Source organism: Halichoerus grypus, chromosome 3, assembly GCF_964656455.1.
Source record: "Halichoerus grypus chromosome 3, mHalGry1.hap1.1, whole genome shotgun sequence".
In the NCBI taxonomy this organism is placed as follows: Eukaryota; Metazoa; Chordata; class Mammalia; order Carnivora; family Phocidae; genus Halichoerus; species Halichoerus grypus.
Window position 1 is genome coordinate 58,520,341 of NC_135714.1, and position 27,267 is coordinate 58,547,607.

Here is a 27,267-nt window from a genome sequence, read left to right on the forward strand (position 1 = left end):
TTAAGTATTCTATAGATTATAAAACCAGTTATCTATTAATTAGTTGCTCACTTTAACGGTCTTTGGTTGGCATTTCTTTGTTCCTATGTTGTCTTCCCTTTTTGGAAATACCAAGTTATCCAAAAACACTCATCTTGGGGGGGGGGGGACCAAGATGGCAGAGGAGTAGGAGACCTGGATTTCGTCTGGTCTCAGGAATTCAGCTGGATAGGGATCAAACCATTCTGAACACCTACAAACTCAACAGGAGATCAAAGAAAAGAATAGCAACAACTCTCTGAACAGAAAAGCGACCACTTTCTGGAAGGTAGGACGTGTGGAGAATTAAATCCGAGGCGATATTCGGGAGGATAGATGGTGGGGGGAGGGGGCCTCCGCCGGCCGCTTCTGGCGAGTGATAGAGCCGCAGAGCACAAAATCGGAACTTTCAGAAGTCGGCTCCGCTGAGGCATGTCGCTCCAGTGGCTAAGCGGGGGATGGAACCCTCGCTGGGATGGTGGTCTCAGGACCCTTGGGGTCACAGAAAGACCGGGGGTGCCTGAGTGTGGCAGAGTTCCCAGGTATCGGAGCGGGGAAGCTGGCTGCAGAGACAGAGCCGAGGAGCGGGCTCTCAGCTCGGGGTTGCCATAAGCTGTGATCCACCGCACAGTCAGGCCACTGCTCCTCCAGCAGGGACCCAACAAGTGGCAGATCCGGGGAGACTCCCCTTCCTGCCCTGGGAGGCGCGGTGCAGGAGCACACCGCAGGGATCTGCTGGGTTTGGAGACTCCACACGGGGTTGGGTGCCAGAGATAGAAATGCTCAGTCACAGGCCAGGTGAGTATGGAGTGCCGCTGGAGACCGGGGAGATGGGAGTGACTGACTGCTTTTCTCTGGGGGCTCACTGAGGAGCGGGGCCCCGAGTTCTCGGCTCCTCCGGGGTGGAGATTGGGAGGCCACCATTTTCACTCTTGTCCTCCAAAGCTGTATGGAAAGCTTGCAGGGAACAAAAGCTCCCGAGAGCAAACCCGAGCAGATTACTTAGCCCAGACCCAGCAAGGGCGGGGCAATTCCACCTCCGGCAAAGACATTTGGGAACCACGGCAACAGGCCCCTCCCCCAGAAGATCAGCGAGAGTAGCCAGCCAAGACCAAGTTTACCCATCAATGAGAACGGCAGATCTCCAGCGCTAGGGGAATACTGCACATAGAATTCATGGCTTTTTTTACCATGATTCTTTAGTCTTTCAAAGTTAATTTTTTTTAACTGTCTTTTTTTGTTGTTGTTGAATTTTTCTTTTTCCCTTTTTCAACCAACATCTTATCAATCCCTTTTTTAAAAAACATTTTTATTTTTCATTTTTAGAGTCATATTCTATCTCTTCATAGTAGTTACCCTTATTTTTGGCATATATATATAAGTTGTTCTCTCTTTAAAATTTTGAGATAGTTTCTTCTAACAGATCAAAATATACCCTAAATCTCTAGTGTATGGTTTTGTTCTACTCTCCTGCCTGATCACATTCTCTCCCCTTTTTTTTTCTTTTTTTTTTTAAAATCCTCTTCTTTCTTTTTTCAAACAACTTCTTATCAATTCCTGTTATAAAAATTTTTATAATTTTCATCTTTACAGTCATATTCCATCCCTTCGCATATCAACCCTTATTTTTGTACATATATAAGTTTTTCTTTCTTTAAAATTTTGGGGGGCACTTTCTTCTAACAGACCAAAATACACCCAAAATCTAGTGTGTGGCACTGATCTATGCACCAGCCTGATCATATTTGATGATATTCTGGGTTTTTTTGTTTTGTTTTGTTCTGTTTTTGTTTGTTTTTATCTTTTTCTTTTTCTTTTTTTTTCTTTTTCCTTTTTCTTTTTTTCCCTTTCTTTTCCCCCAGCTTCAGGTCTTTTCTGATTTGTTTAGAGTATATTTTCTGGGGACGTTGTTACCATGTTAGCATTTTGTTCTCTCACTAATCTATTCTCCTCTGGACAAAATGACAAGACAGAAAAAATCACCTCAACAAAAAGAACAAGAGGTAGTACCGACTGCCAGGGACCTACTCAATATGGACATTAGTACGATGTTGGATCTAGAGTTCAGAATCATCACTTTAAAGATACTAGCTGGGCTTGAAAAAAGCATGGAAGTTATTAGAGAAACGCTTTCTGGAGAAATAAAAGAACTAAAATCTAACCAAGTCAAAATCAAAAAGGTTATTAATGAGGTGCAATCAAAAATGGGGGCACTAACTGCTAGGATAAATGAGGCAGAAGAGAGAGTCAGTGATATAGAAGACCAAATGATGGGAAAAAAAGAAACTGAGAAAAAGAGAGATAAACAACTACTGGATCACGAGGGCAGAATTCAAGAGATAAGCGATATCATAAGATGAAACAACATTAGAATAATTGAGATCCCAGAAGAAGAAGAAAGACAGAGAGGGGCAGAAGGTATATTGGAGCAAATTATAGCAGAAAACTTCCCTAATTTGGAGGAAGGAAACAGGCATCAAAATCCAGGAAGCACAGAGAACCCCTCTCAAAATCAATAAAAATAGGTCAACACCCCGACATCTAATAGTAAAACTTACGAGTCTCAGAGACAAAGAGAAAATCCTGAAAGCAGCTCGGGACAAGAGATCTGTAACTACAATGGTAGAAACATTAGATTGGCAACAGACTTATCCACAGAGACCTGGCAAGCCAGAAAGGACTGGCATGATATATTCAGAGCACTAAAGGAGAAAAATATGCAGCCAAGAATACTATATCCAGCTAGGCTGTCATTGAAAATAGAAGGAGAGATAAAAAGCTTCCAGGACAAACAAAAACTAAAGGAATTTGCAAACACGAAACCAGCCCTACAACAAATATTGAAAGGGGTCCTCTAAGCAAAGAGAGAGCCTAAAAGCAACATAGACCAGAAAGGAACACAGACAATATACAGTAACAGTCACCTTACAGGCAATAAAATGGCACTAAATTCATATCTTTCAACAGTTACCCTGAATGTAAATGGGCTAAATGCCCCTATCAAAAGACACAGGCGATCAGATTGGATTAAAAAAACAAGACCCATCAATATGCTGTCTGCCAGAGACTCATTTTAGACCCAGACACCCCCAGATTGAAAGTGAGGGGGTGGAAAACCATTTACCATGCTAATGGACACCAAAAGAAAGCTGGGGTGGCAATCCTTATATCAGACAAATTAGATTTTAAACCAAAGACTCTAATAAGAGATGAGGAAGGACACTATATCCTACTTAAAGGGTCTATCCAACAAGAAGATCTAACAATTGTAAATATCTATGCCCCTAACATGGGAGCAGCCAATTATATAAGCCAATTAATAACAAAAGCAAAGAAACACATCGACAACAATACAATAATAGTGGGGGACTGTAACACCCCCCTCACTGAAATGGACAGATCATCTAAGCAAAAGATCAACAAGGAAATAAAGACTTTAAATGACACACTGGACCAAATGGACTTCACAGACATATTCAGAACATTCCATCCCAAAGCAACGAAATACACATTCTTCCCTGGTGCCCATGGAACATTCTCCAGAATCGATCACATCCTAGGTCATAAATCAGGTCTCAACTGGTACCAAAAGATTGGGATCATTCCCTGCCTATTTTCAGAGCACAATGCTTTGAAACTAGAACTCAATCACAAGAGGAAAGTCAGAAAGAACTCAAATACATGGAGGCTAAAGAGCATCCTACTAAAGAATGAATGGGTCAACCAGGAAATTAAAGAAGAATTTAAAAAATTCATGGAAACCAATGAAAATGAAAACACAACTGTTCCAAATCTTTGGGATGCAGCAAAGGCAGTCCTAAGAGTAAAGTATATAGCAATACAAGCCTTTCTCAAGAAACAAGAAAGGTCTCAAGTACACAACCTAACCCTACACCTAAAGGAGCTGGAGAAAGAACAGCAAATAAAGCCTAAACCCAGCAGGAAAAGAGAAATAATAAAGATCAGAGCAGAAATCAATGAAATAGAAACCAAAAGAACAGTAGAACAGATCAACGAGACTAGGAGCTGGTTCTTTGAAAGAATTAACAAGATTGATAAACCCCTGGCCAGACTTATCAAAAAGAAGAGAGAAATGACCCAAATCAACAAAATCATGAATGAAAGAGGAGAGATCACAACCAACACCAAAGAAATACAAACAATTATAAGAACATATTATGAGCAACTCGATGCCAGCAAATTAGATAACCTGGAAGAAAGGGATGCATTCCTAGAGATGTATCAACTACCAAAACTGAACCAGGAAGAAATAGAAAGCCTGAACAGACCCATAACCACTAAGGAAATTGAAGCAGTCATCAAAAATCTCCCAACAAACAAGAGCCCAGGGCCAGATGGCTTCCCAGGGGAATTCTACCAAACATTTCAAGAAGAATTAATACCTATTCTTCTGAAACTGTTCCAAAAAATACAAATGGAAGGAGAACTTCCAAACTCGTTTTAGGAGGCCACCATTACCTTGATCCCAAAACCAGACAAAGACCCCATCAAAAAGAAGAATTACAGACCAATATCCTTGATGAACATGGATGCAAAAATTCTCACCAAAATACTAGGCAATAGGATCCAACAGTACATTAAAAGGATTATTCCCCACAACCAAGTGGGATTTATCCCTGGGCTGCAAGGTTGGTTCAACATCCGCAAATCAATCAACGTGATACAATACATTAACAAAAGAAAGAACAAGAATCATATGATCCTCTCAATAGATGCAGAAAAAGCATCTGACAAAGTACAGCATCCTTTCTTGATCAAAACTCTTCACAGTATAGGGATAGAGGGTACATACCTCAATATCATAAAAGCCATCTATGAAAAACCCACAGCGAATATCATTCTCAATGGGGAAAAACTGAGAGCTTTCCCCCTATGGTCAGGAACATGGCAGGGATGTCCACTATCACCACTGCTATTCAACATAGTATTAGAAGTCCTAGCCACAGCAATCACACAACAAAAAGAAATAAAAGGCGTCTGAATCGGCAAAGAAGAAGTCAAACTCTCACTCTTTGCAGATGATATGATGCTTTATGTGGAAAACCCAAAAGACTCCACCCCAAAACTGCTAGAAATCATACAGGAATTCAGTAAAGTGGCAGAATATAAAATCAATGCACAGAAATCAGTGGCATTCCTATACACCAACACAAGACAGAAGAAAGAGAACTTAAGGAGTCGATCCCATTTACAATTGCACCCAAAACCATAAATACCTAGGAATAAATCTAACCAAAGAGGCAAAGGATCTATACTCAGAAAACTATAAAATACCTATGAAAGAAATTGAGGAAGGCACAAAGAAATGGAAAAACGTTCCATGCTCATGGATTGGAAGAACAAATATTGTGAAGATGTCAATGCTACCTAGAGCAATCTACACATTCAATGCAATCCCCATCAAAATACCATCCACTTTTTTCAAAGAAATGGAACAAATAATCCTCAAATTTGTATGGAACCAGAAAAGACCCTGAATAGCCAGAGGAATGTTGAAAAAGAAAAGCAAAACTGGCAGCATCACAATTCTGGACTTCAAGCTCTATTACAAAGCTGTCATCATCAAGACTGTATGGGACTGGCACAAAAACAGACACATAGATCAATGGAACAGAATAGAAAGCCCAGAAATGGACCCTCAACTCTATGGTCAACTAATCTTTGACAAAGCAGGAAAGAATGTCCAATGGAAAAAAGACAGTCTCTTCAACAAATGGTGTTGGGAAAATTGGACAGCCACATGCAGAAGAATGAAACTGGACCATTTCCTTACACCACACACAAAAATAGACTCAAAATGGTTGAAAGACCTAAATGTGAGACAGGAGTCCATCCAAATCCTAAAAGAGAACACAGGCAGCAACCTCTCGACCTCAGCCGCAACAACTTCTTCCTAGAAACATCGCCAAAGGCAAGGGAAGCAAGGGCAAAAATGAACTATTGGGACTTCATCAAGATAAAAAGCTTTTGCACAGCAAAAGAAACAGTCAACAAAACCAAAAGACAACCGACAGAATGGGAGAAGATATTTGCAAATGACATATCAGATAAAGGGCTAGTATCCAAAATCTATAAAGAACTTATCAAATTCAACACCCAAAGAACAAAGAATCCAGTCAAGAAATGGGCAGAAGACATGAACAGACATTTTTCCAAAGAAGACATCCAAATGGCCAACAGACACATGAAAAAGTGCTCAACATCGCTCGGCATCAGGGAAATCCAAATCAAAACCTCAAGGAGATACCACCTCACACCAGTCAGAATGGCTAAAATTAACAAGTCAGGAAATGACAAATGTTGGCAAGGATGCAGAGAAAGGGGAATCCTCCTACACTGTCGGTGGGAATGCAAGCTGGTGCAACCACTCTGGAAAACAGTATGGAGATACCTCAAAAGTTGAAAATAGAGCTACCCTACAACCCAGCAATTGCACTACTGGGTATTTACCTCAAAGATACAAATGTAGGGATCCGAAGGGGTATGTGCACCCCGATGTTTATAGCAGCAATGTCCACAATAGCCAAACTATGGAAAGAGCCAAGATGTCCATCAACAGATGAATGGATAAAGAAGAGGTGGTATATATATACAATGGAATATTATGCAGCCATCAAAAGGAATGAACTCTTGCCATTTGCAGCGACGTGGATGGAACTGGAGGGTATTATGCTGAGCGAAATAAGTCAATCAGAGAAAGACATGTATCATATGACCTCACTAATATGAGGAATTCTTAATCTCAGGAAACAAACTGAGGATTGCTGGAGTGGGGGGTGGGGTGGGAGGGATGGGGTGGCCGGGTGATAGACACTGGGGAGGGTATGTGCTATGGTGAGCGCTGTGAATTGTGCAAGACTGTTGAATCACAGATCTGTACCTCTGAAACAAATAATGCAATATATGTTAAGAAAAAAAAAAAGAAGAAGATAGCAGGAGGGGAAGAATGAAGGGGGGGAAATCAGGGGGGGAGATGAACCATGAGAGACGATGGACTCTGAAAAACAACCTGATGGTTCTAGAGGGGAGAGGGGTGGGAGGATGGGTTAGCCTGCTGATGGGTATTGAAAAGAGGGCACATTCTGCATGGAGCACTGGGTGTTATGCACAAACAATGAATCATCGAACACTACATCAAAAACTAATGATGTAATGTATGGTGATTAACATAACAATAAAAAAATTAAAAGAAAATCTTTAGAAAAAAAACACTCATCTTAGTTTAATCTCAGGATGGTGGTAGTGTAACTTCTGGTGCTCTGCCCCTCACTTGCCTTAGTTCTCTCTTATAGTACACAAGGTACTGGAACAGAGATCCTATAATTCTGGGATCCGTTTAACACTTGCTCAAGAGTTTACAACACTTATACATTTTCCCCAAAGGACCTGACTTCTTCACAGTCCCTGTGGTTAGTTGTGGGATTTGGAGATTTTTGGCTACAAATTTAAACATCTAAGTGTGGTCTGCCTTTAGAAAACACTGGACTGAGCCAGACACCCTTGATCCCTTTTTATGATTCTACTCAATATGTTGAGAAACCTCCTACCCTCCCCAGGCAAGTCTTTCCATTTGTAACAGAGCCACCCAGCACTTAACTGTATTTCAGACTAAAAGGAACGGAGTTAATAGACCTGGGAGCCTCTTGGATACCGAAATCAGGAATGGGCCTAATTCCACTGTACTTTCTTGTGTTTGTAATCTCAAGTATTTCTATTAGTTACTTTTATTTTGATATAGTTGGAAATATGCTTCAACTACAAAAGAAGAAAGAATGATATTTCATACTTTCATTTAATAATTGAATTCTGATACAGGGAAATTAAACTATAAGTGAGAAAAACAAAATCACTTAAAGTACTGAATGATATACTACTTCTTCACATCTCTTTCTGAACCTCATTCTGATCAAGTCAATACTATGTTGCCTACTAATACCAAGGATACCATTGCTTTGGATAAAACAATGCCCGAATCTACAGCACACTCCCAGAAGAGAAGAATGGCACCTAGGAGCACACATAAACAGACATATAAACCCTTCCTACACTAAGGCTCTAGGTATGAAAACATAAGTTGGGAGGGAGAGGAGGAGTATGGGAAAAAAGGGCTGCATGTGGCTGCAAAGCTCATTTTTTGCCATTTTACTTTTGGCATGAGTGTGTGTACAGGGGGGAGGGCTCATGTTTGTGCGTTGTTAGGGTGTTGTTACGAGGTAGTCTGCAATGAAATATAATGCCCACGTATTTTCCTTTTAGAGATGGCTTTTAGTTCTGCAAATTCTTTTTAAAGTTCATTGCTCTTAGCTTTGGATTATTCATTCATCATAGCATCAAGCACTATAACCAGATCAATGACTTATTTTATCTGCAGCACTGAGGTGGGGGTGGAGATAGGGCACGGGGAGTGGGGGTAATTTTTATTTGGAAGGAGAGGTAGAGGCTCTGGAGGGCAGGATCTGGTCTGCCAGAGAGCAGTGACAAAGCTGTAGATGCAAGGAATTGGGCGGGGGGGGACACCAAAAGGCTTGTGAAGGTAGAAAGGTGAGAAAAAGAAAAATTGTTTAACAATTGTGACTTCGCAGTTTTGCCTGGTGAATTCACAATAATATGTCCAGGTTAGTACAAAGATGACCAAACTTCTCTCTATTGATTCATCCGGGTTTTCCCAGTCATGTGAGGTCCCCAACTGGAAAAAGAAAGGGGTTCATTTTAAAAAGTTGTGAAAGAGAGAAGTGTATACGTTTCTACGCCCCCTCACATACATGAGTGTTTGAGCCACTTTCCCCTTCATTTTTAATTACCAGTATATTAAAAATTGGGATTTATATCTCCAAATATTTATCTTTTATAATTATCATGCGATATATCAAGAAATGCACAGAAGAAATTGATGGCTCAGAGGGAGAGAAACGAGACAGCTAGTACAGAGTTATCTGCGTGATGGGATTAATTACAAGGAGGCTTTTGATATAAAGTAAAAGGCTGTAAAAAAAAAAAAATATGTCCTACACTGAGAAGTACATACCTTTAAAGTTAAAAGGATGATTTAACCACCAATTCTTATAAATCTTACCCCTCAATAGCTTTTGGATCCATGCCGGTCACTCTAGCTGCCTTGTCCTTACCCATATATCTGTCACCTGGAATATTATTATAAACCAACTTGGAAGTTATCCTCAGCTGTTCTTTTTTCCTCACACATTCCATATCCACGACAGCAGGATATCTTGGTTCACTTTCAAAGTTTAATCATGTGCACTGTTACCCTCCTGGCCTGGGCCACCATCTTCAGCCACTTGAATGACTGCAATGACCTCTTCACTGGTATCCTTAAGCTCACGCATATCTACTCTTGATGCACTCCCAGTAAGGTCCTTTCAAAATATACCAGAGCAGGACTCTCCTCTGTTTAAATCCATCATTAGCTCCCCTCTCTCAGAGTTAATGTCCAAGTTCCTGGAAATGAGTCAGGAGGTTTTGCATGCTGTGTCTTCTGTTCTTTCTCTGGTCACATTTTTGACAGTGTTTTCCCCCTTGCTCGCTCACTCCAGCCACACAGGGCTCCTTACTCTTCCTTAAACATCCAGCCACCACGCTTCCATTTTACAACTATTTATTCTGCCTGGAATTCTCTTCCTCCAGGTATCTGCTTGGCTAAATCCCTCACTTCCTTGAGATCTTTGCTCACACCTTCCCTTCCCCATGAGGACAACTTCCTCAAGCTGGCTCCTTTGTCCTTTCAACAAATTCCTCTCCGTTTTTAAGCACTTCCTTACTTTCTCGCGTAAGCAGTTACTCCAGGCTCCCTCCGTACTTTTTCTTCAGCTGCTCTCAAGCTTTGCTTAAAGTGCCGCGCACCTGTGTGATTCGCTGTGTGGATCTTGTTGACCATAAAGGATGACATGGGAGAGGAGATGCCCAGCATTCACCCCTCCACTGACATCTGCTCAAGGCAGCAGCTGCCTGTCACAACACTTCACCCAGAATTCCAGATACCCACAGCACCCACATAAACTCCTTAAAATTCCATTACATTCTGGAGCTAATGTTTTATTAAATTAATTTAACAAGAAGCACATTCACTTGTGTCCTCTTAAAACTGCATGGTCTCCTGTCATCTTGGATCATATCCTTTCACATTTGAAGCCCCAGATTTGGGTATAGTTTCCAGCACTTATTGGGTGTTTGATAAATATTTGATCTGGGAAAGGAAGGAAGGGCCATAAATTATCCATCCTATCAACAATTGAGATAAGAAAAATATGGAATGATATACTCTGCAGAAATCCTGTGGTCAGTGCCTGGCAAGCTGCAGGTATATTGCAAGAGTAGCCAAAGTAAAAGCTGAAGAGTTTTCTGCAATCTGCTAGTTCTGAGATATAAGCAGCAGGATTTTTTGTGCATGGTTTATTGTATTTTCAATATTCCCATTGACAACATAATAAACCAGTTAAAAAAATTATGAGGAGGCATATTTGATGTTACTCCTGCTCAATCTCAAATTTTGGAGTTTCAAGAAAATTATTTTAAAGTGTAATGCTAAATTGAATTTTCCCCATTGAATCAGTACAAAGTAAATGACTGTCAAGAAATCATGTGTAAATACTAAATGAAAACCACAAAACCAACTGATGAATTCTGAGCAGGAAGTACAAAATCCAAGAATTATGCTTAGTGTGTTTATATTAAGTCAATGACTGACAAAACATTGATGCACTTCTGTACAAACTAAAACAATGTTACAAATAAATGTGACCAGAGAAAGAACAGAAGACACAGCATGGCTTTGGAAAATAGCTACACTTCTAACTGTAAGAATAAAGCAAAGTTTAGGATTGTAATTAACTCTGGAAGCAGAGGAACAGAATAGTGGAGGAACGTAGATATATTTGATAATAGTGATAAAGCTCTAGATCTGATGCTCATGGTGTGCAATCATGAGTGTGTGTTTTGATTATGGTTTTCATTATGCTTTAAACTTTATATCTTTGGTAAGTGTTTTTGTTTTGCATGTATCAATTATTACATACATAATAAAATAGTACATAGTCAACATTTTGAAAACCACTGATCTAGTATACTAAGCCTTTGGTTTTCTCATATGTCAAATGGGGATAATAATCCTCATAAAATTGTCTTTAAAATTCAATGAAATAATATTAAAAATCTGCACCATAGTGCCTGGCATATATGCATATATTATTAACTCTATAGGTATATAAATGACCATTTATGCTAAACTTTGTTCAAATTTTTAGTTTTTAAAAGTGCAATTTAGTTTTTGGTAAGTTTCAAAATATCATGTATAATAAATATTGCATTTGAATCCATCTTGAATTGTTTTAGGCATATAAGTACTTGATGAAAGGGACTATCTTAATAACACATTTATCTTCGAAAATAAGCACTGAACAGCCTTCTCTAAAATGCGGGAAGAATATCAAAATATGCCCTCCATCTAGTGTTACTGCTGTCCTGATGGCTAGCTGCAAAAGTCCTTGCCACAAATTAACTGACAATAGAATCAACAATTCACGTAAAACATTAAGCTGGAAATTTTGGACATAAGATGAGTCACATATGATTATGAATTGTGATTTATCCACACTACAGTTAGACTGTCTAATTTTACCTTCTTACTTACAAGACAGATGCAGGAAAGACTTTGCTAGAGTAAGTTCTACAATTCTGTCTTATTTCTACATCTGTTCCTGAGATAAAAATCAAATATGTGCGGAAAATCAAATATGAGTGGACACAATCAAAACAAGTCTCTCTCATTTACTTTGAAAAGTCTGTGAATTCACTCAAAATGTAATTATCTATATTTTGGCTAACTATATACTCAGATAAATAAGCTAAAAATTAAATTAAATTAAATTAATAAAGAAATAAGTAAGAGAAAAATATACATATACTCAGACCATCCAGTTGAATTCCAGGCTGCACTCTTTCAAGCAATGTTGGGCTGTCCACCCTTCTGACCACCTCTCCGTCTGCAAAAACAAACATGGAAGATATCCCACCATTTAAAGCTGGTTTTTGAGGCTCAATTCAGAATCGGTTGAGAAAAATCAGCACGGATATGTTTAGATCTTTCCATTGAAGATGAAATTAATTATTGTCATCATCCCATGATACTGTGAGTCAAAGCAGTGATGGTAATGAAAGGCACTATTACGTCCTTACCATGTTCCAGGCAAAATGTTCAGCACTTTACATATGATCTCATTCAATTCTTACAAAAACCTTCATGAAGGAAGTATGATTACCTGGAAGTGACTTACCCAAGCTACACTGCTATTACATTCAACTTGAATACCAAACCTCCAACTCTAGCGCTAAGGCTCTTAACCGCTAATACTACCATATGGTGGTTCTTATATGCTCAGTTCCACCATATTAATTCTTTCACCATTTATTCAAATATTATGTATCAGTTGCAATCAATGGCCAAGCATTTCTTCTAGCATTACATTACCTAGCCTGGAAAGAATTTTTCATTGTCTGAAAGGAAATTTTTGAGGCTCCATTTGAAGACTTCAAAGATTCTGAGATAAGAGAAAGAAATCATGAATCAGTCATGATATGACAAAACCTTTAATCTGACAGGATCTTTCTTGACAGGATCTTTGAGAATGTACAATCTGTAGTTTTGCTCTGTGTTCCAGGTAGAAGAAGAGGAGGAAAGGGTTCTGAAACTTTTTGTAAGTACTCAGGTAAAGCCAAGAAATGAGTAATTGTTAACTAACCAATTTATAAAAGAGAGAAAAGGTAAAGATTAGAGATTTTTCTCAGCCCAGCATGCTAGACCATGTACTATTTGAAGGGTTCAACGTTAATAGGATGATTTATTTACCTCTTTTATTGAGACTAGTCTTGAAGAAAAATGTCTAGACACATTTAACAGCTTTCTTGCCCATTTAAAACCTATGAAGCTTGCTTTTCTCTCTTCTAGCCAAATGCACAACTGCTTATTAAATGGACCATCTGCACTTTGGATTATTATCACCACGGAGTTTTGCTGCAGTGTCTTCTTGCCACCTGATTCATTTTCAATGAGCACAGAGCCAAGAGGGCTAAGGATGTGGGGCCACCTGGTGACGGATGAAGAAAAGTCCTGGAAACTGAACACTGGGATTAGAATTTTGGTTTCCATTTCTAAATCATTAATTTTCAACAAATACCTTTTGCAAAAGGGTATCCTATGGCAATAGCTGATTTTTGCTAATGAAGGGATGGTTACCAGTATCACCATATACTCAGTTACACTACTGACTTGTTTCTATGTGCCAGCCACTGCCATAAGCCTTCGGCACGTACTCTATCATTTAATGCTCAGAGAGATCCTATTAAGTAAGTGCCATCATATCTCCATTTTACAGACGAGGCAACTGAGATTTAGAAGAAATAAGTAATTCATTTAAGTTCATGAGGAGAGCAAGTGTGATCTTAGGAAGCTTCAAAATATTCTGCTTGAAAATGTGGAAAGCAATGTCGCTCTATATGAAAGTGCAAAATTACATGAAAATATTAAGAAGTAAATCAACATATTTACCCTTTTGTAACATTTTAAAGCTTCAAATTTTATTTATTTATTTGACAGAGAGAGAGAGCACAAGCAGGGGGAGAGGGAGAAACAGACTCCCCACTCAGCAGGGAGCCTGACTCATGGCTCAATCCCAGCAGCCTGAGATCATGACCTGAGCCGAAGGCAGCCGCTTAACCAACTGGGCCACCCAGGTGCCCCTCGAGGTGCATCTTATTAGTGTATTTTGGATTAGAGACTCTGTTTTTACAAAAACACAAATTAATAGGAAAACATTAAAATGTAGAAAGAACCATAAGAGATGATAATATGAATAAACTCAATAGTATAGAAGTTTAAAAAGCATAAATATATTACATTCCCCATACTCGTAACGCTATGATCTTATTTTTTACCTTTATTTATGTTAAGTTAAAAGAGGGTATGTGTGTATATGTGTGTGTTTGTGTGTGTGTGTGTGTGCATGTGTGTGAAAACAAAAAGCAGATATTTTCCAGCTAAAATTAATACTAAATACCTTTGGATTCTATTATCAGTGTGCCGAAATTATTAGTGAATCATGTGCTCTATTTCTATATTTCTATAGAAATTCCTTCAGGGATTTCAGGTGATATCTTCAAAAGTAAAGTCATTACTTTTCCCCTATGTTGTTACTGTATTTCCTGTCCCCAGTGATGGCAGTACACATGGAGTTCCATTGCCCAGATTCCCCTTCAAGGAAGAACTTGCTGTTTCAGCTGCAGACACTTGCATTGACCGAAGTCACACACTTCCTGGGGAACACTGCATCCAGTGGCTCAATGAGGGTATAAAGGTGCGTCATTTCAGCTCTAGGTGAGACGACAGTATTTGCTCTGGGGCTTACCATGCTGGGTTGTCTAAGTTTATATAGGGTTTACATTGCAATGCAACTGTTCTCTTCTGCCCAATCCTGTTCCCTCCCCCTTCTTTTCATAGGTTTTGACCATAAAATGTCTTTATTTTTTTATTTTTTTATTTTTAGGTTGCAAAATTTGTCCCAGTAGAAATTGGGTTTTTTGGGGCGCCTGGGTGGCTCAGTCATTAAGCGTCTGCCTTCGGCTAAGGTCAGGATCCCAGGGTCCTGGGATCGAGCCCCGCATCGGGCTCTCTGCTCGGCCGGGAGCCTGCTTCTCCCTCTCCCACTCCCCCTGCTTGTGTTCCCTCTCTAGCTGTCTCTCTCTCTCTCTGTCAAATAAATAAAATAAAATCTTTAAAAAAAAAAAGAAAAGAAAAGAAATTGGGTTTTTTATTGTTATGTTAATCACCATACATTACATCATTAGTTTTTGATGTAGTGTTCCATGATTCATTGTTTGCGTATAACACCCAATGCTCCATTCAGTACGTGCCCTCTTTAATACCCATCACCAGGCTAACCCATCCCCCCACCCTCTCCCCTCTGGAACCCTCAGTTTGTTTCTCAGAGTCCGTAGTCTCTCATGGTTTGTCTCCCCCACCAATTTCGCTCCCTTCATTACTCCCTTCCTACTATCTTCTTCTTCTTTTTAACATATAATGTATTATTTGCTTCAGAGGTACAGGTCTGTGATTCATCAGTCTACACAATTCACAGTGCTCACCATAGCACATACCCTCCCCAATGTCTATCGCCCAGCCACCCCATCCCTCCCACCCCCCACCACTCCAGCAACCCTCAGTTTGTTTCCTGAGATTAAGAATTCCTCATATCAGTGAGATCATATGATAGATACTTGTCTTTCTCTGATTGACTTATTTTGCTCAGCATAATACCCTCCAGTTCCATCTACATCATTGCAAATGGCAAGATTTCATTCCTTTTGATGGCTGCATGATATTCCATTGTATATATATACCACCTCTTCTTTATCCATTCATCTGTTGATGGACATCTTGCCTCTTTCCATACTTTGGCTATTGTGGACATTGCTGCTATAAACATCGGGGTGCATGTACCCCTTTGGATCACTACATTTGTATCTGTGGGGTAAATACCCAGTAGTGCAATTGCTGGGTCATAGGGCAGCTCTATTTTCAACTTTTTGAGGAACTTCCATACTGTTTTCCAGAGTGACTGCACCAGCTTGCATTCCCACCAACAGTGTAGGAGGGTTCCCCTTTCTCCTCATCCTCGCCAACATCTGTCGTTTCCTGCCTTGTTATTTTAGCCATTCTGACTGGTGTGAGGTGGTATCTCATTGAGGTTTTGATTTGGATTTCCCTGTTGCCGACGATGTTGAGCACTTTTTCATGTGTCTGTTGGCCATTAGGATGTCTTCTTTGGAAAAATGTCTGTTCATGTCTTCTGCCCATTTCTTGATTGGATCATTTGTTCTTTGGGTGTTGAGTTTGATAAAAAAAAGTGGATGGTATTTTGATGGGGATTGCATTAAATGTGTAGATTGCTCTAGGTAACACTGACATCTTCACAATATTTGTTCTTCCAATCCATGAGCATGGAAAGTTTTTCCATTTCTTTGAGTCTTCCTCAATTTCTTTCATGAGTATTTTATAGTTTTCTGAGTACAGCTCCTTTGCCTCTTTGGTTAGATTTATTCCTAGGTATTTATGGTTTTGGGTGCAATTGTAAATGGGATCGACTCCTTAAGTTCTCTTTCTTCTGTCTTGTGTTGGTGTATAGGAATGCCACTGATTTCTGTGCATTGATTTTATAACCTGCCACTTTACTGAATTCCTGTGTGAGTTCTAGCAGTTTTGGGGTGGAGTCCTTTGGGTTTTCCACATAAAGCATCATATCATCTGCAAAGAGTGAGAGTTTGACTTCTTCTTTGCCGATTCAGACGCCTTTTATTTCTTTTTGTTGTGTGATTGCTGTGCCTAGGACTTCTAATACTATGTTGAATAGCAGTGGTGATAGTGGACATCCCTGCCGTGTTCCTGACCATAGGGGGAAAGCTCTCAGTTTTTCCCCATTGAGAATGATATTCGCTGTGGGTTTTTCATAGATGGCTTTTATGATATTGAGGTATGTACCCTCTATCCCTATACTGTGAAGAGTTTTGATCAAGAAAGGATGCTGTACTTTGTCAGATGCTTTTTCTGCATCTATTGAGAGGATCATATGATTCTTGTTCTTTCTTTTGTTAAGGTATTGTATCACGTTGATTGATTTGCGGATGTTGAACCAACCTTGCAGCCCAGGGATAAATCCCACTTGGTGGGGGGGGAATAATCCTTTTAATGTACTGTTGGATCCTATTGCCTAGTATTTTGGTGAGAATTTTTGCATCCATGTTCATCAGGGATATTGATCAGTAATTATCCTTTTTGATGGGGTCTTTGTCTGGTTTTGGGATCAAGGTAATGGTGGCCTCCTAAAACGAGTTTGGAAGTTCTCCTTCCATTTGTATTTTTTGGAACAGTTTCAGAAGAATAGGTATTAATTCTTCTTGAAATGTTTGGTAGAATTCCCCTGGGAAGCCATCTGGCCCTGGGCTCTTGTTTGTTGGGAGATTTTTGATGACTGCTTCAATTTCCTTAGTGGTTATGGGTCTGTTCAGGCTTTCTATTTCTTCCTGGTTCAGTTTTGGTAGTTGATACATCTCTAGGAATGCATCCCTTTCTTCCAGGTTATCTAATTTGCTGGCATCGAGTTGCTCATAATATGTTCTTATAATTGTTTGTATTTCTTTGGTGTTGGTTGTGATCTCTCCTCTTTCATTCATGATTTTGTTGATTTGGGTCATTTCTCTCTTCTTTTTGATAAGTCTGGCCAGGGGTTTATCAATCTTGTTAATTCTTTCAAAGAACCAGCTCCTAGTCTCGTTGATCTGTTCTACTGTTCTTTTGGTTTCTATTTCATTGATTTCTGCTCTGATCTTTATTATTTCTCTTCTCCTGCTGGGTTTAGGCTTTATTTGCCGTTCTTTCTCCAGCTCCTTTAGGTGTAGGGTTAGGTTGTGTATATGAGACTTTTCTTGTGTCTTGAGAAAGGCTTGTATTGCTATATACTTTCCTCTTAGGACTGCCTTTGCTGCATCCCAAAGATTTGGAACAGTTGTGTTTTCATTTTCATTGGTTTCCATGAATTTTTTTAATTTTTCTTTAATTTCCTGGTTGACCCATTCATTCTTTAGTAGGATGCTCTTTAGCCTCCATGTATTTGAGTTCTTTCCGACTTTCCTCTTGTGATTGAGTTCTAGTTTCACAGCATTGTGCTCTGAAAATAGGCAGGGAATGATCCCAATCTTTTGGTACCAGTTGAGACCTGATTTATGACCTAGGATGTGATCGATTCTGGAGAATGTTCAATGGGCACTAGAGAAGAATGTGTATTCCGTTGCTTTGGGATGGAATGTTCTGAATACGTCTGTGAGGTCCATTTGGTCCAGTGTGTCATTTAAAGTCTTTATTTCCTTGTTGATCTTTTGCTTAGATGATCTGTCCATTTCAGTGAGGGGGGTGTTACAGTCCCCCACTATTATTGTATTGTTGTCGATGTGTTTCTTTGCTTTTGTTATTAATTGGCTTATATAATTGACTGCTCCCATGTTAGGGGCATAGATATTTACAATTGTTAGATCTTCTTGTTGGATAGACCCTTTAAGTAGGATATAGTGTCCTTCCTCATCTCTTATTAGAGTCTTTGGTTTAAAATCTAATTTGTCTGATATAAGGATTGCCACCCCAGCTTTCTTTTGGTGTCCATTAGCATGGTAAATGGTTTTCCACCCCCTCACTTTCAATCTGGGGGTGTCTTTGGGTCTAAAATGAGTCTCTTGCAGACAGCATATCGATGGGTCTTATTTTTTTAATCCAATCTGATCGCCTATGTCTTTTGATTGGGGCACTTAGCCCATTTACATTCAGGGTAACTGTTGAAAGATATGAATTTAGTGCCATTGTATTGCCTGTAAGATGACTGTTACTGTATACTGTCTGTGTTCCTTTCTGGTCTATGTTGCTTTTAGGCTCTCTCTTTGCTTAGAGGACCCCTTTCAATATTTCTTGTAGGGCTGGTTTCGTGTTTGCAAATTCCTTTAGTTTTTGTTTGTCCTGGAATCTTTTTATCTCTCCTTCTATTTTCAATGACAGCCTAGCTGGATATAGTATTCTTGGCTGCATATTTTTCTCATTTAGTGCTCTGAATATATCATGCCAGTCCTTTCTGGCCTGCCAGGTCTCTGTGGATAAGTCTGTTGCCAATCTAATGTTTCTACCATTGTAGGTTACAGATCTCTTGTCCCGAGCTGCTTTCAGGATTTTCTCTTTGTCTCGGAGACTTGTAAGTTTTACTATTAGATGACGGGGTGTTGACCTATTTTTATTGATTTTGAGGGGGGTTCTCTGTGCCTCCTGGATTTTGATGCCTGTTTCCTTCCCCAAATTAGGGAAGTTCTCTGCTCTAATTTGCTCCAATATACCTTCTGCCCCTCTCTCTCTTTCTTCTTCTTCTGGGATCCCAATTATTCTAATATTGTTTTGTTTTATGGTATCACTTATCTCTCGAATTCTGGCTTCGTGATTCAGTAGTTGTTTATCTCTTTTTCTCAGCTTCTTTATTTTCCATCATTTGGTCTTCTATATTACTAATTCTCTCTTCTGCCTCATTTATCCTAGTGCTTAGAGTCTCCATTTTTTATTGCACCTCATTAATAGCCTTTTTGATTTCAACTTGGTTAGATTTTAGTTCTTTTATTTCTCCAGAAAGGATTCTCTAATATTTTGCATGCTTTTTTCAAGCCCAGCTAGTATCTTTAAAGTGATGATTCTGAACTCTAGATCCGACATCTTACTAATGTCCATATTGATTAGGTCCCTGGCAGTCGGTACTGCATCTTGTTCTCTTTTTTGAGGTGATTTTTTCCATCTTGTCATTTTGTCCGGATGACAATAGATGAATGAGAGAACAAAATGCTAACAGGGTAACAACGACCCCAGGAAAATATACACTAAACAAATCAGAAGAGACCTGAAACCAGGGGAAAAGAAAGGGAAAGAAAGAAAAGAGAAAAAAAAGAAAAAGATAATAAAAAAAAGAATATGATCAAATATGATCAGGCTGGTGCATAGATCAGTGCCACACTCTAGATTTTGGGCATATTTTGGTCTGTTAGAAGAAAGTACCTCTCAAAATTTTAAAGAAAGAAAAGCTTATATATGTATAAAAATAAGGGTAAATACGATGAAGGGATGGAATATGACTGTAAAGATGAAAATTATAAAAGATTTTATAAAAGTAATTGATAAGATAGGAAGTTGGTTGAAAAAAGAAAGAGTAATTAGAAAAAAGAAAGGGAGAGAATGTGATCAGGCAGGAGACTAGAACAAAGCCATACACTAGAGATTTAGGGTATATTTTGGTCTTTTTAGAAGAAACTGTATCCCAAAATTTTAAAGAGAGAACAACTTATATATATACCAAAAATAAGGTTAACTACTATGAAGGGATAGAATAGGACTATAAAAATGAAAAATAAAAAAGATTTTTTAAAAAGGGATTGATAAGATATTGGTTAAAAAAGGGAAAAAGATAAATTCAAAAAAAAGAAAATTAAAAAAATTAACTTTGAAAGACTAAAGAATCATGGTAAAAAAGCCATGAATTCTATGTGCAGTATTCCCCTAGCTCTGGAGTTCTGCCGTTGTCATTGATCGGTAAACCTGGTCTTGGCTGGCTATTCTCGCTGATCTTCTGGGGGAGGGGCCTGTTGCCATGGTTTCCAGATGTCTTTGCCGGAGGCGGAATTGCCCCGCCCTTGCCGGGTCCGGGCTAAGTAATCTACTCCGGTTTGCTCTCGGGAGCTTTTGTTCCCTGCAAGCTTTCCATACAGCTTTGGAGGATGAGAGTGAAAATGGCGGCCTCCCAATCTCCGCCCCGGAGGAGCCGAGAACTAGGGGTCCCACTCCTCAGTGAGCCCCCAGAGAAAAGCAGTCAATCACTCCCGTCTCCCCGGTCTCCCGCCGCACTCCGTGCTCACCTGGCCTGTGACCGAGTGTTTCTATCTCTGACACCCGACCCCATGTGGAGTCTCCAAACCCAGCAGATCCCTGCGGTGCGCTCCCACGCCGCTCCTCCCGGGGGAGGAAGGTGAGTCTCCCCGGATCTGCCACTTGTTGGGTCCCTGCTGGAGGAGCAGTGGCCTGACTGTGCCGCGGATCACGGTTTATGGCAACCCCGAGCTGAGAGCCCGCTCCTCAGCTCCGTCTTTGCAGCCGGCTTCCCTGCTCCGATACCTGGGAGCTCTGCTGCACTCAGGCACCCCCGGTCTTTCTGTGACCCCGAGGGTCCTGAGACCACACTGTCTCACGAGGGTTACACCCCCCGCTTAGCCACTGGAGCGACGTCCCTCAGCAGAGCCGACTTCTAAAAGTTCCGATTTTGTGCTCCGCGGCTCTATCACTTGCGGGTAGCGCCTGAAGGAGGCCCCCTCCCCCGCCATCTATCCTCCCGAATATCACCTCGGATTCACTTCTCCGCATGTCCTTCCTTCCAGAAAGTGGTCGCTTTTCTGTTCAGAGAGTTGTTGCTCTTCTTTTCTTCGATCTCCTGTTGAGTTCGTAGGTGTTCAGAATGGTTTGATCCCTATCCAGCTGAATTCCTGGGACCAGATGAAATTTAGTTCTCCTACTCCTCCACCATCTTGCTCCTCCCCCCCATAAAATGTCTTTAAATTCAAAATCATTTCACAATCTGCATCCTGTGTGTTTGTAGTAAAAAAACACATGACATGAAATCTATCACCTTAGCCATGTTTAAGTGGACAGCACAATAATCTTAACTATATGCACATTGTTTTACACCAGATCTCTAGAACGTCAGCATCTGCTTCTTGAGAAGCCAATCTGTGACAACACTTTAATGATCTAAATCCTCTTCAGATGTTTTGGAGTGCTGCTCTCATTTCTCAGTCATACCCTGGAAGGTTTGCAATATGAAATTGCAATGGTGAAAAACATGGCGGACAACATAAAATGCAGACTGTTTGCAATGATCACATCCTTTTCTGTGGCATCTGTGACAATTTCCCATACAGCTTGAAGATTGGAGTTTTTCTTTTCCTAGCCCTCTTGAGAAGTAGATAGGAACTGGAAGGCTTTGTCCTGGGAAGCTCTAAGCAGACTGCTGAAGGTTGTTTTTTTTTTTTATTGGAGAGAGGCCAAAAGCAATGTGTCAGGTATCTAACAAAGTTTTTGACTTAAATCTTTCCTGAAGTCTTGAGCATGATATTTGGAGTTTTAGAGTAAATTGTATTTACTCAAAATTGATGTCGCATCAAAACTCCATGCTTTGGTACCTGTATCTGTAAAATGGGGAGTTTAGGCTATTATAATCATTTCAATTTCAATATGGTAAGTTAAAGATGGTGGAAAATTTTTTGCTACTCTTTCCATTGAGAGGAGGAATCAAATTCCCCTCCTCTTGATTCTGAGCTGATATTAGTGACTTTCTTAATAAATAGGATGTGGCACAAGAGATGTGGCATGAATTTCGAGCTAGATCAGACAAAGCCTGAGGCTGCCTCTTGATCTCTAGGACCATTCTCCGTGGAAGCCTCTGCACAGACCAACATTTTTCTGGGGACCAGACTAGCGTTTTTCTGAGCAGCAGAGTTGGAGGAAGGACTTACAAAAGGGCAGGGGGAAACTTTTGAGGGTAATGGATATATTCATTATCTTTGCTCTGATGATGGTTTCAGGGATGTATACATATATCAAAGTTCATCAGATTATAAATTTTAAATATGTAAAGTTATTATAGGGAAATTATGCCCTAATAAAACTATAAAATGAAAGCGAGACATTGGTGAGCTCTGAGAATTTCCCTAGGAACCATAAAGCTGGATCCAGCGGATCCATAGCTGAAAAAAAAAAAAAAGTCACTGGAATTTCACAGTAGAATTAGGCTGACAAAGGTAACGCAACTGTCCCTCACTGGATGGGGACATCACAGATTGCATCATTGACCTCTGGACTCCTGGAAAGTGGTTACTTTTATGAGAGTGATTGCTTTTGGTACTGCATCTGACAAGGGAGGCATCTGCCCCCACCAATTGCCAGGTTAATTTAGCTCTTCCAGGTGAGTTTCATCACAGACCATCTTGTTTGTAGGTATACTGAACCTACTGGGACTGCTTAGATAAGCCCAGGAGCATCTATTTAAATTCATAAAAACCTCATTGAGGAAGCAAAAGTGGTTTTCTTCTAAGCTTCAATAGCTCTGTACCTGGCATTATCATCTCACAAGCTAACCATGAAACCCTGGCTTCAAAGAAAGCTAAACAGTTCATGAAAAGGCATGGCAGTTAAATATTTGTCAGCCTGAGTTGACCAATAAAAATATGGAACCCCACAGTTAGTCACATTTTTTTCAGGACTTTTTGCACTATGACAATCTGAAAAGTGCTCTGATAATAAGTAGAATAATTGTACTGGCCAATGTTCTTTAACAGATGTCCTTAGACCATTGGTTCCCAACAAAACAATCCTTGCTTCCCTTATACATATCAAGTATCCTTTTTATCCAGAAAATACACCTTGACTGTAGCACAAACCTTCTCCTCTAATTTGTCCTTCTATTTCCCAGGTACTTGAGTTTCCCCTAAGTAAAAGCTGTTTAAATCCAACTCATGGGGTTTTCTATAATGATGCCTAGGAGAGAAAAAGAGTATGCTTTATTTTCTTTTTTCCCTATCTCTTGTCTTCTATTGAGATAAATAATTCTCACTGGTCTACTGTGACACTAATATGCCAGGACTTTAAAGAAAATAGCAATATTCCTGGCTAATGCCCTTTCTTCCTGCCATAACTGTTAGTCACATGACCAGAGTTACCAGCTCCATCTTAGTCTCTCTTAAAACAGAGAGAGACTATTCTCTTAGCTCATTTATTTGTTCATTTGTTCATTCATGTATGGGCCCAAGATCATCATCAGGTAGCTGGGACTAAACATGCTGACTGATTCAATCAGGTTATCTTTTACTTGAGCATATGCCTGCCTTCTTTTCTATGCTGTTACTACTCAGATAAACTTTAGCAAGTTATTAAACTTCTTTGAGCATCAATTTCCTCATTGATGAGATGAGGATACCAACTACTTTGTGGCATTATCGTCAATAGTTAGATGTAAACTATATGACACAAATTAGACATGCAATAAAGTGTGTAAATTTATTTATTTTTTTTTAAAGATTTTTTAAATTTATTTGACAGAGAGAGATAGTGAGAGCAGGAACACAAGCAGGGGGAGTGGGAGAGGGAGAAACAGGCTTCCTACCGAGCAGGGAGCCCAATGCGGGGCTCCATCCCAGGACCCTGGGATCATGACCTGAGCTGAAGGCAGTCACAATTTATACCGGATTGTGTAGTCAGAGGATTTGCTCTGCTACATTTCTGTAAATTTCATTTCCTTATCCAAATGATTAATTCATCAATTGTATTTTTCTCCCTCCTTCCACTGACAGCCTAGGAAGTCTAGGCTTGCTGTGTACAGCCACTGGTTGATGGATAGTCGAAAGTCAGCCTTGGGAACAAGTACCTAAACCGTGAAGCACTAATACTGAGGACTTGAGAAAAAAATCCCAAACTAAGAGACTAAAATATATAAATCCTCCCTGGAATTGGTTCTCTTCTGTGTTTTGAAAACAAAGGTATAAGGTGTAAAAATTACCGTAGAAAATTTTAAACTTTCTAAGTCAAAATGTGATTGGTAAAATAAAAAGCTTTCTAGAAAAGTTTACACTTGCATGTTAAGAAAAAGGGGAGGCCAGAGGAAAGGCAGGAAGGGAGGGAGCAAGGAAGGAAGGAAGAAGAGAGAATGAAGCAAACATGTATATTACCCAACTGCCAAAATGGTAGAGAGAAAAGAATCCGTCCTCAGAGCATATGAAGAAACATCTTTTTTAAAGTTAAATAAATAAAACACGGCGTTGACAAAACACTTCCATCTAAATAAAATAATGACAACCTATGGTACATAGTAAATAATTTTGACCAACCAACAGTGACACTGAGTACATTGTCAAGTGAATCTTTGCTATTTTGCTTTTCAAATATAATAAAGCCATAACAGGGATGCTTCTCTAGCACAAAAGTCTCATGGTTCAAGCTATAATTGAGTAAAAATGGAAGGCAGGCTAAGCAGAGTACCAGCAAAGATGAGAGCAACGGCAGAGCACTCTAATATAACATCACTGAGTCTAAAATAAGAATGTTCTACCAAATCGTTATATTATCCTCTTAATATCTTTTCTTTATAATTTGGCTATATTTAACATTTGGCTAATCTATGCACTACCTATATACATATATATTATATTATATTTGAACTAAATTACATTTGAAAGTAGTCTTTTATACGACTATTTAAAAGCTTAAAGCATCTTACATGTTCTCATAATTCTGTGTGAGACGAAGTGGTATATTTTTACCCTGCTTTAGAAATTCAAGACACTGAACACAGTGGTTCCTTTTCAGCCCCCCAGAGTACTCACAGCCCTTGCCTTAGTTAGGGTCTTCCTACGAGCAGTCACTTAGATACAGATTCAAGTGTAAATAGTTTATTTTGAAAGTGATCCCTATAACCATGGGAGGAATAGGGAGAGAGTAGTGAAGGAAAGAGAAAGCACTCAGTCAAGTGTTAGTTATCAAACAAGTTATTGCTATGGATTAACTGGAGCTTCACTGGAACTGTGTGGAACACGTGCATTGATTGGGGTTATCCCACTGAGGGGCGAGGGAGCTGGGAGATGTATGCTACCCTAGTGGGTCATTAGTTAGAGGCTGCTTTCAGGGACATTCATTTCCAGTATTTCCAGCCCATGGTTTAGTGGACTCTGGTGGCCAGAGAAAGCCTCTGAAGATTAAGTAGAGTGAGGGATGCAGTAGTGAAGATGGGACGATTGGGGGGGAGTGAAGGGGGGACCCATCAGCATGGCTAAAGCTCTGACTTTATTTATGTGAAGTTTCATTAGCATGTTCACTAAGAAATTTTGGGAAACCATGGAGGAATTATCCTTTACTTTTTATATCATTCAATTTTCTCATCCCTAAAAGCAATTAAAAACAATGGATTAAGAAAGCATAAGGGAACTTCTTTGTTGTGTTTCTTTTTTTTTCAGAGAAATTAATACTCTTAGGTTTACTGTTTTGCTCTACATTTTCAGTTACCAAAAAAGCAAAACTGCTATTGCTATTCTTTTCTATCACTGAAGAGCCAAAGACATGAAAGGAACCTTTTAAGGAGCAGGGAAAAAAGGCTTAGTGCAATTCCATCAGGTGATTGAGCTGACTTCTGAAACCTCATTATTAGTTGCATGAGAAATGAAGAATTTTAATTGAGAAAAATCAACTCACCTCCTCAAAACTATCTAGAAACTTCTGCATCCACTTCCACTGCAGAGCCAGGCAGAGGTCTCTTCATGAATAAGCTTCACGCCAAAATAATGAGATTTTTGAGATGAATTATTTCTCTGGTTTTAGATAATCCTTTGCCATGGTCCTTTGGGGTCCCCTGGTGAACTGAAATGATCCCAACAGGATTTCTTCACAATTTTCCAGAAGCCACGGGCACCTCACTTACACTGCCAAAGGCCACTGGACCCAGTCGCCACGGTGAAAGGAATTCCCAGGTTATGTGGAGTCAGATTGCTGGGGGTCAGCCAACATGCACCTGGAGTTGCTTCAATCACACTAGTTCCAATTCAAATTTAATTGTTATTTCAGAAACTTTCTCGTGTTTCTCCAATTATTTTAACTCTGCAGAATGGAGGTTAGCCAGCTCTGCAAACTGTGATTTGGAACTTGCTTATGTCAAATAAATGAAGCCTTCGCTCTAGAATTCAGAAGTAAAGGGTCACAAGAGCTAAAACAAAACAGACATCTGTAGCATGTTACCTTTCAGGAGGACAGAGATTGTTTTTTCTTGCTCTTTTGTTTACCATAAATACCCAGCACTTAGACATTCTACATGTGCGGAAGCAAAATAACGAAGCGTTTTTAAAAGCATATACATGATTTCTCAATTTTTATAGTGTGAACTATTCTGAATCTTTCTTAATTCTTTGATACATTTGGGATGGAAAAGAGTGGAACGTGTCCTCATGCACTGACGCTGAAGCGCTACACTCAATACTTGGCCCGATGGAAGCAGTGAAAACAGTAAGGGGATAGGGACTGTTCCATCAAAGGGCACAACTCTGTTAGATACCCTTTAAAATCCAATCCAATGATCTTGAGGACTGTGGAAAATGTTTTAATTTTAAGAAAGAGCTTGCTGCAAATAGAGACCTAATTTTTGGCCAGCCCTTGACATCAATTTCCTTTTTTTAAAGAAGTGATTCTCACTGACAATTTTGAATACCTTTCTATATAAAGACTAATATTTGTAGTTTTTAAAATGAACATGGAATCTCCATATGGCATTTTTTTCTTCTATTTGATTTTGCAGAATCCTATGTGACATCATAACACTATTTGTAGGAGGTAAGCTATGATCTCATCAATAAAGAAATCACCTTCAGAAAAAATTAATAGTAACATATGACTATTTCACAGGGATATCTTATATATAGAAGAATTAATGCAATTAAAAGAAAGAGAGCAAGTGCAGAAACCACAGGCTAAAAATACAATATTATTGGGACACCTGGGTGGCTCAGTGGGTTAAACATCTGCCTTCAGCTCAGGTCATGATCCCAGGGTCCTGGGATTGAGTCCCA

At 39.5% G+C, this 27,267-nt stretch overlaps 1 protein-coding gene and 1 long non-coding RNA gene across 3 annotated transcripts in view; one reads left to right on the forward strand and one right to left on the reverse strand.

Annotated features, from left to right (window-relative positions):
• LOC118526647 (growth-regulated alpha protein-like) overlaps nt 1-13,488 on the forward strand; it is a 65,442-nt gene extending 51,954 nt beyond the window's left edge. Inside the window, exon 5 of the mRNA XM_036078017.2 lies at nt 12,998-13,488. Coding sequence (XP_035933910.1) covers nt 12,998-13,256 — 259 coding nt within the window. The 3' untranslated portion in view covers nt 13,257-13,488. The remainder of the gene's footprint in view (nt 1-12,997) is intronic.
• Nucleotides 1-26,129, reverse strand: part of LOC118526651 (uncharacterized) — a 69,487-nt gene extending 43,358 nt beyond the window's left edge. For both annotated transcript variants that reach the window (XR_013446381.1, XR_004912713.2), the window contains exons 1-2: nt 25,904-26,129; nt 11,964-12,035 (exon numbers count right to left, since the gene is read on the reverse strand). This is a non-coding gene — a long non-coding RNA (uncharacterized LOC118526651). The remainder of the gene's footprint in view (nt 1-11,963; nt 12,036-25,903) is intronic.
• Between the last annotated feature and the right edge of the window lie 1,138 nt (nt 26,130-27,267).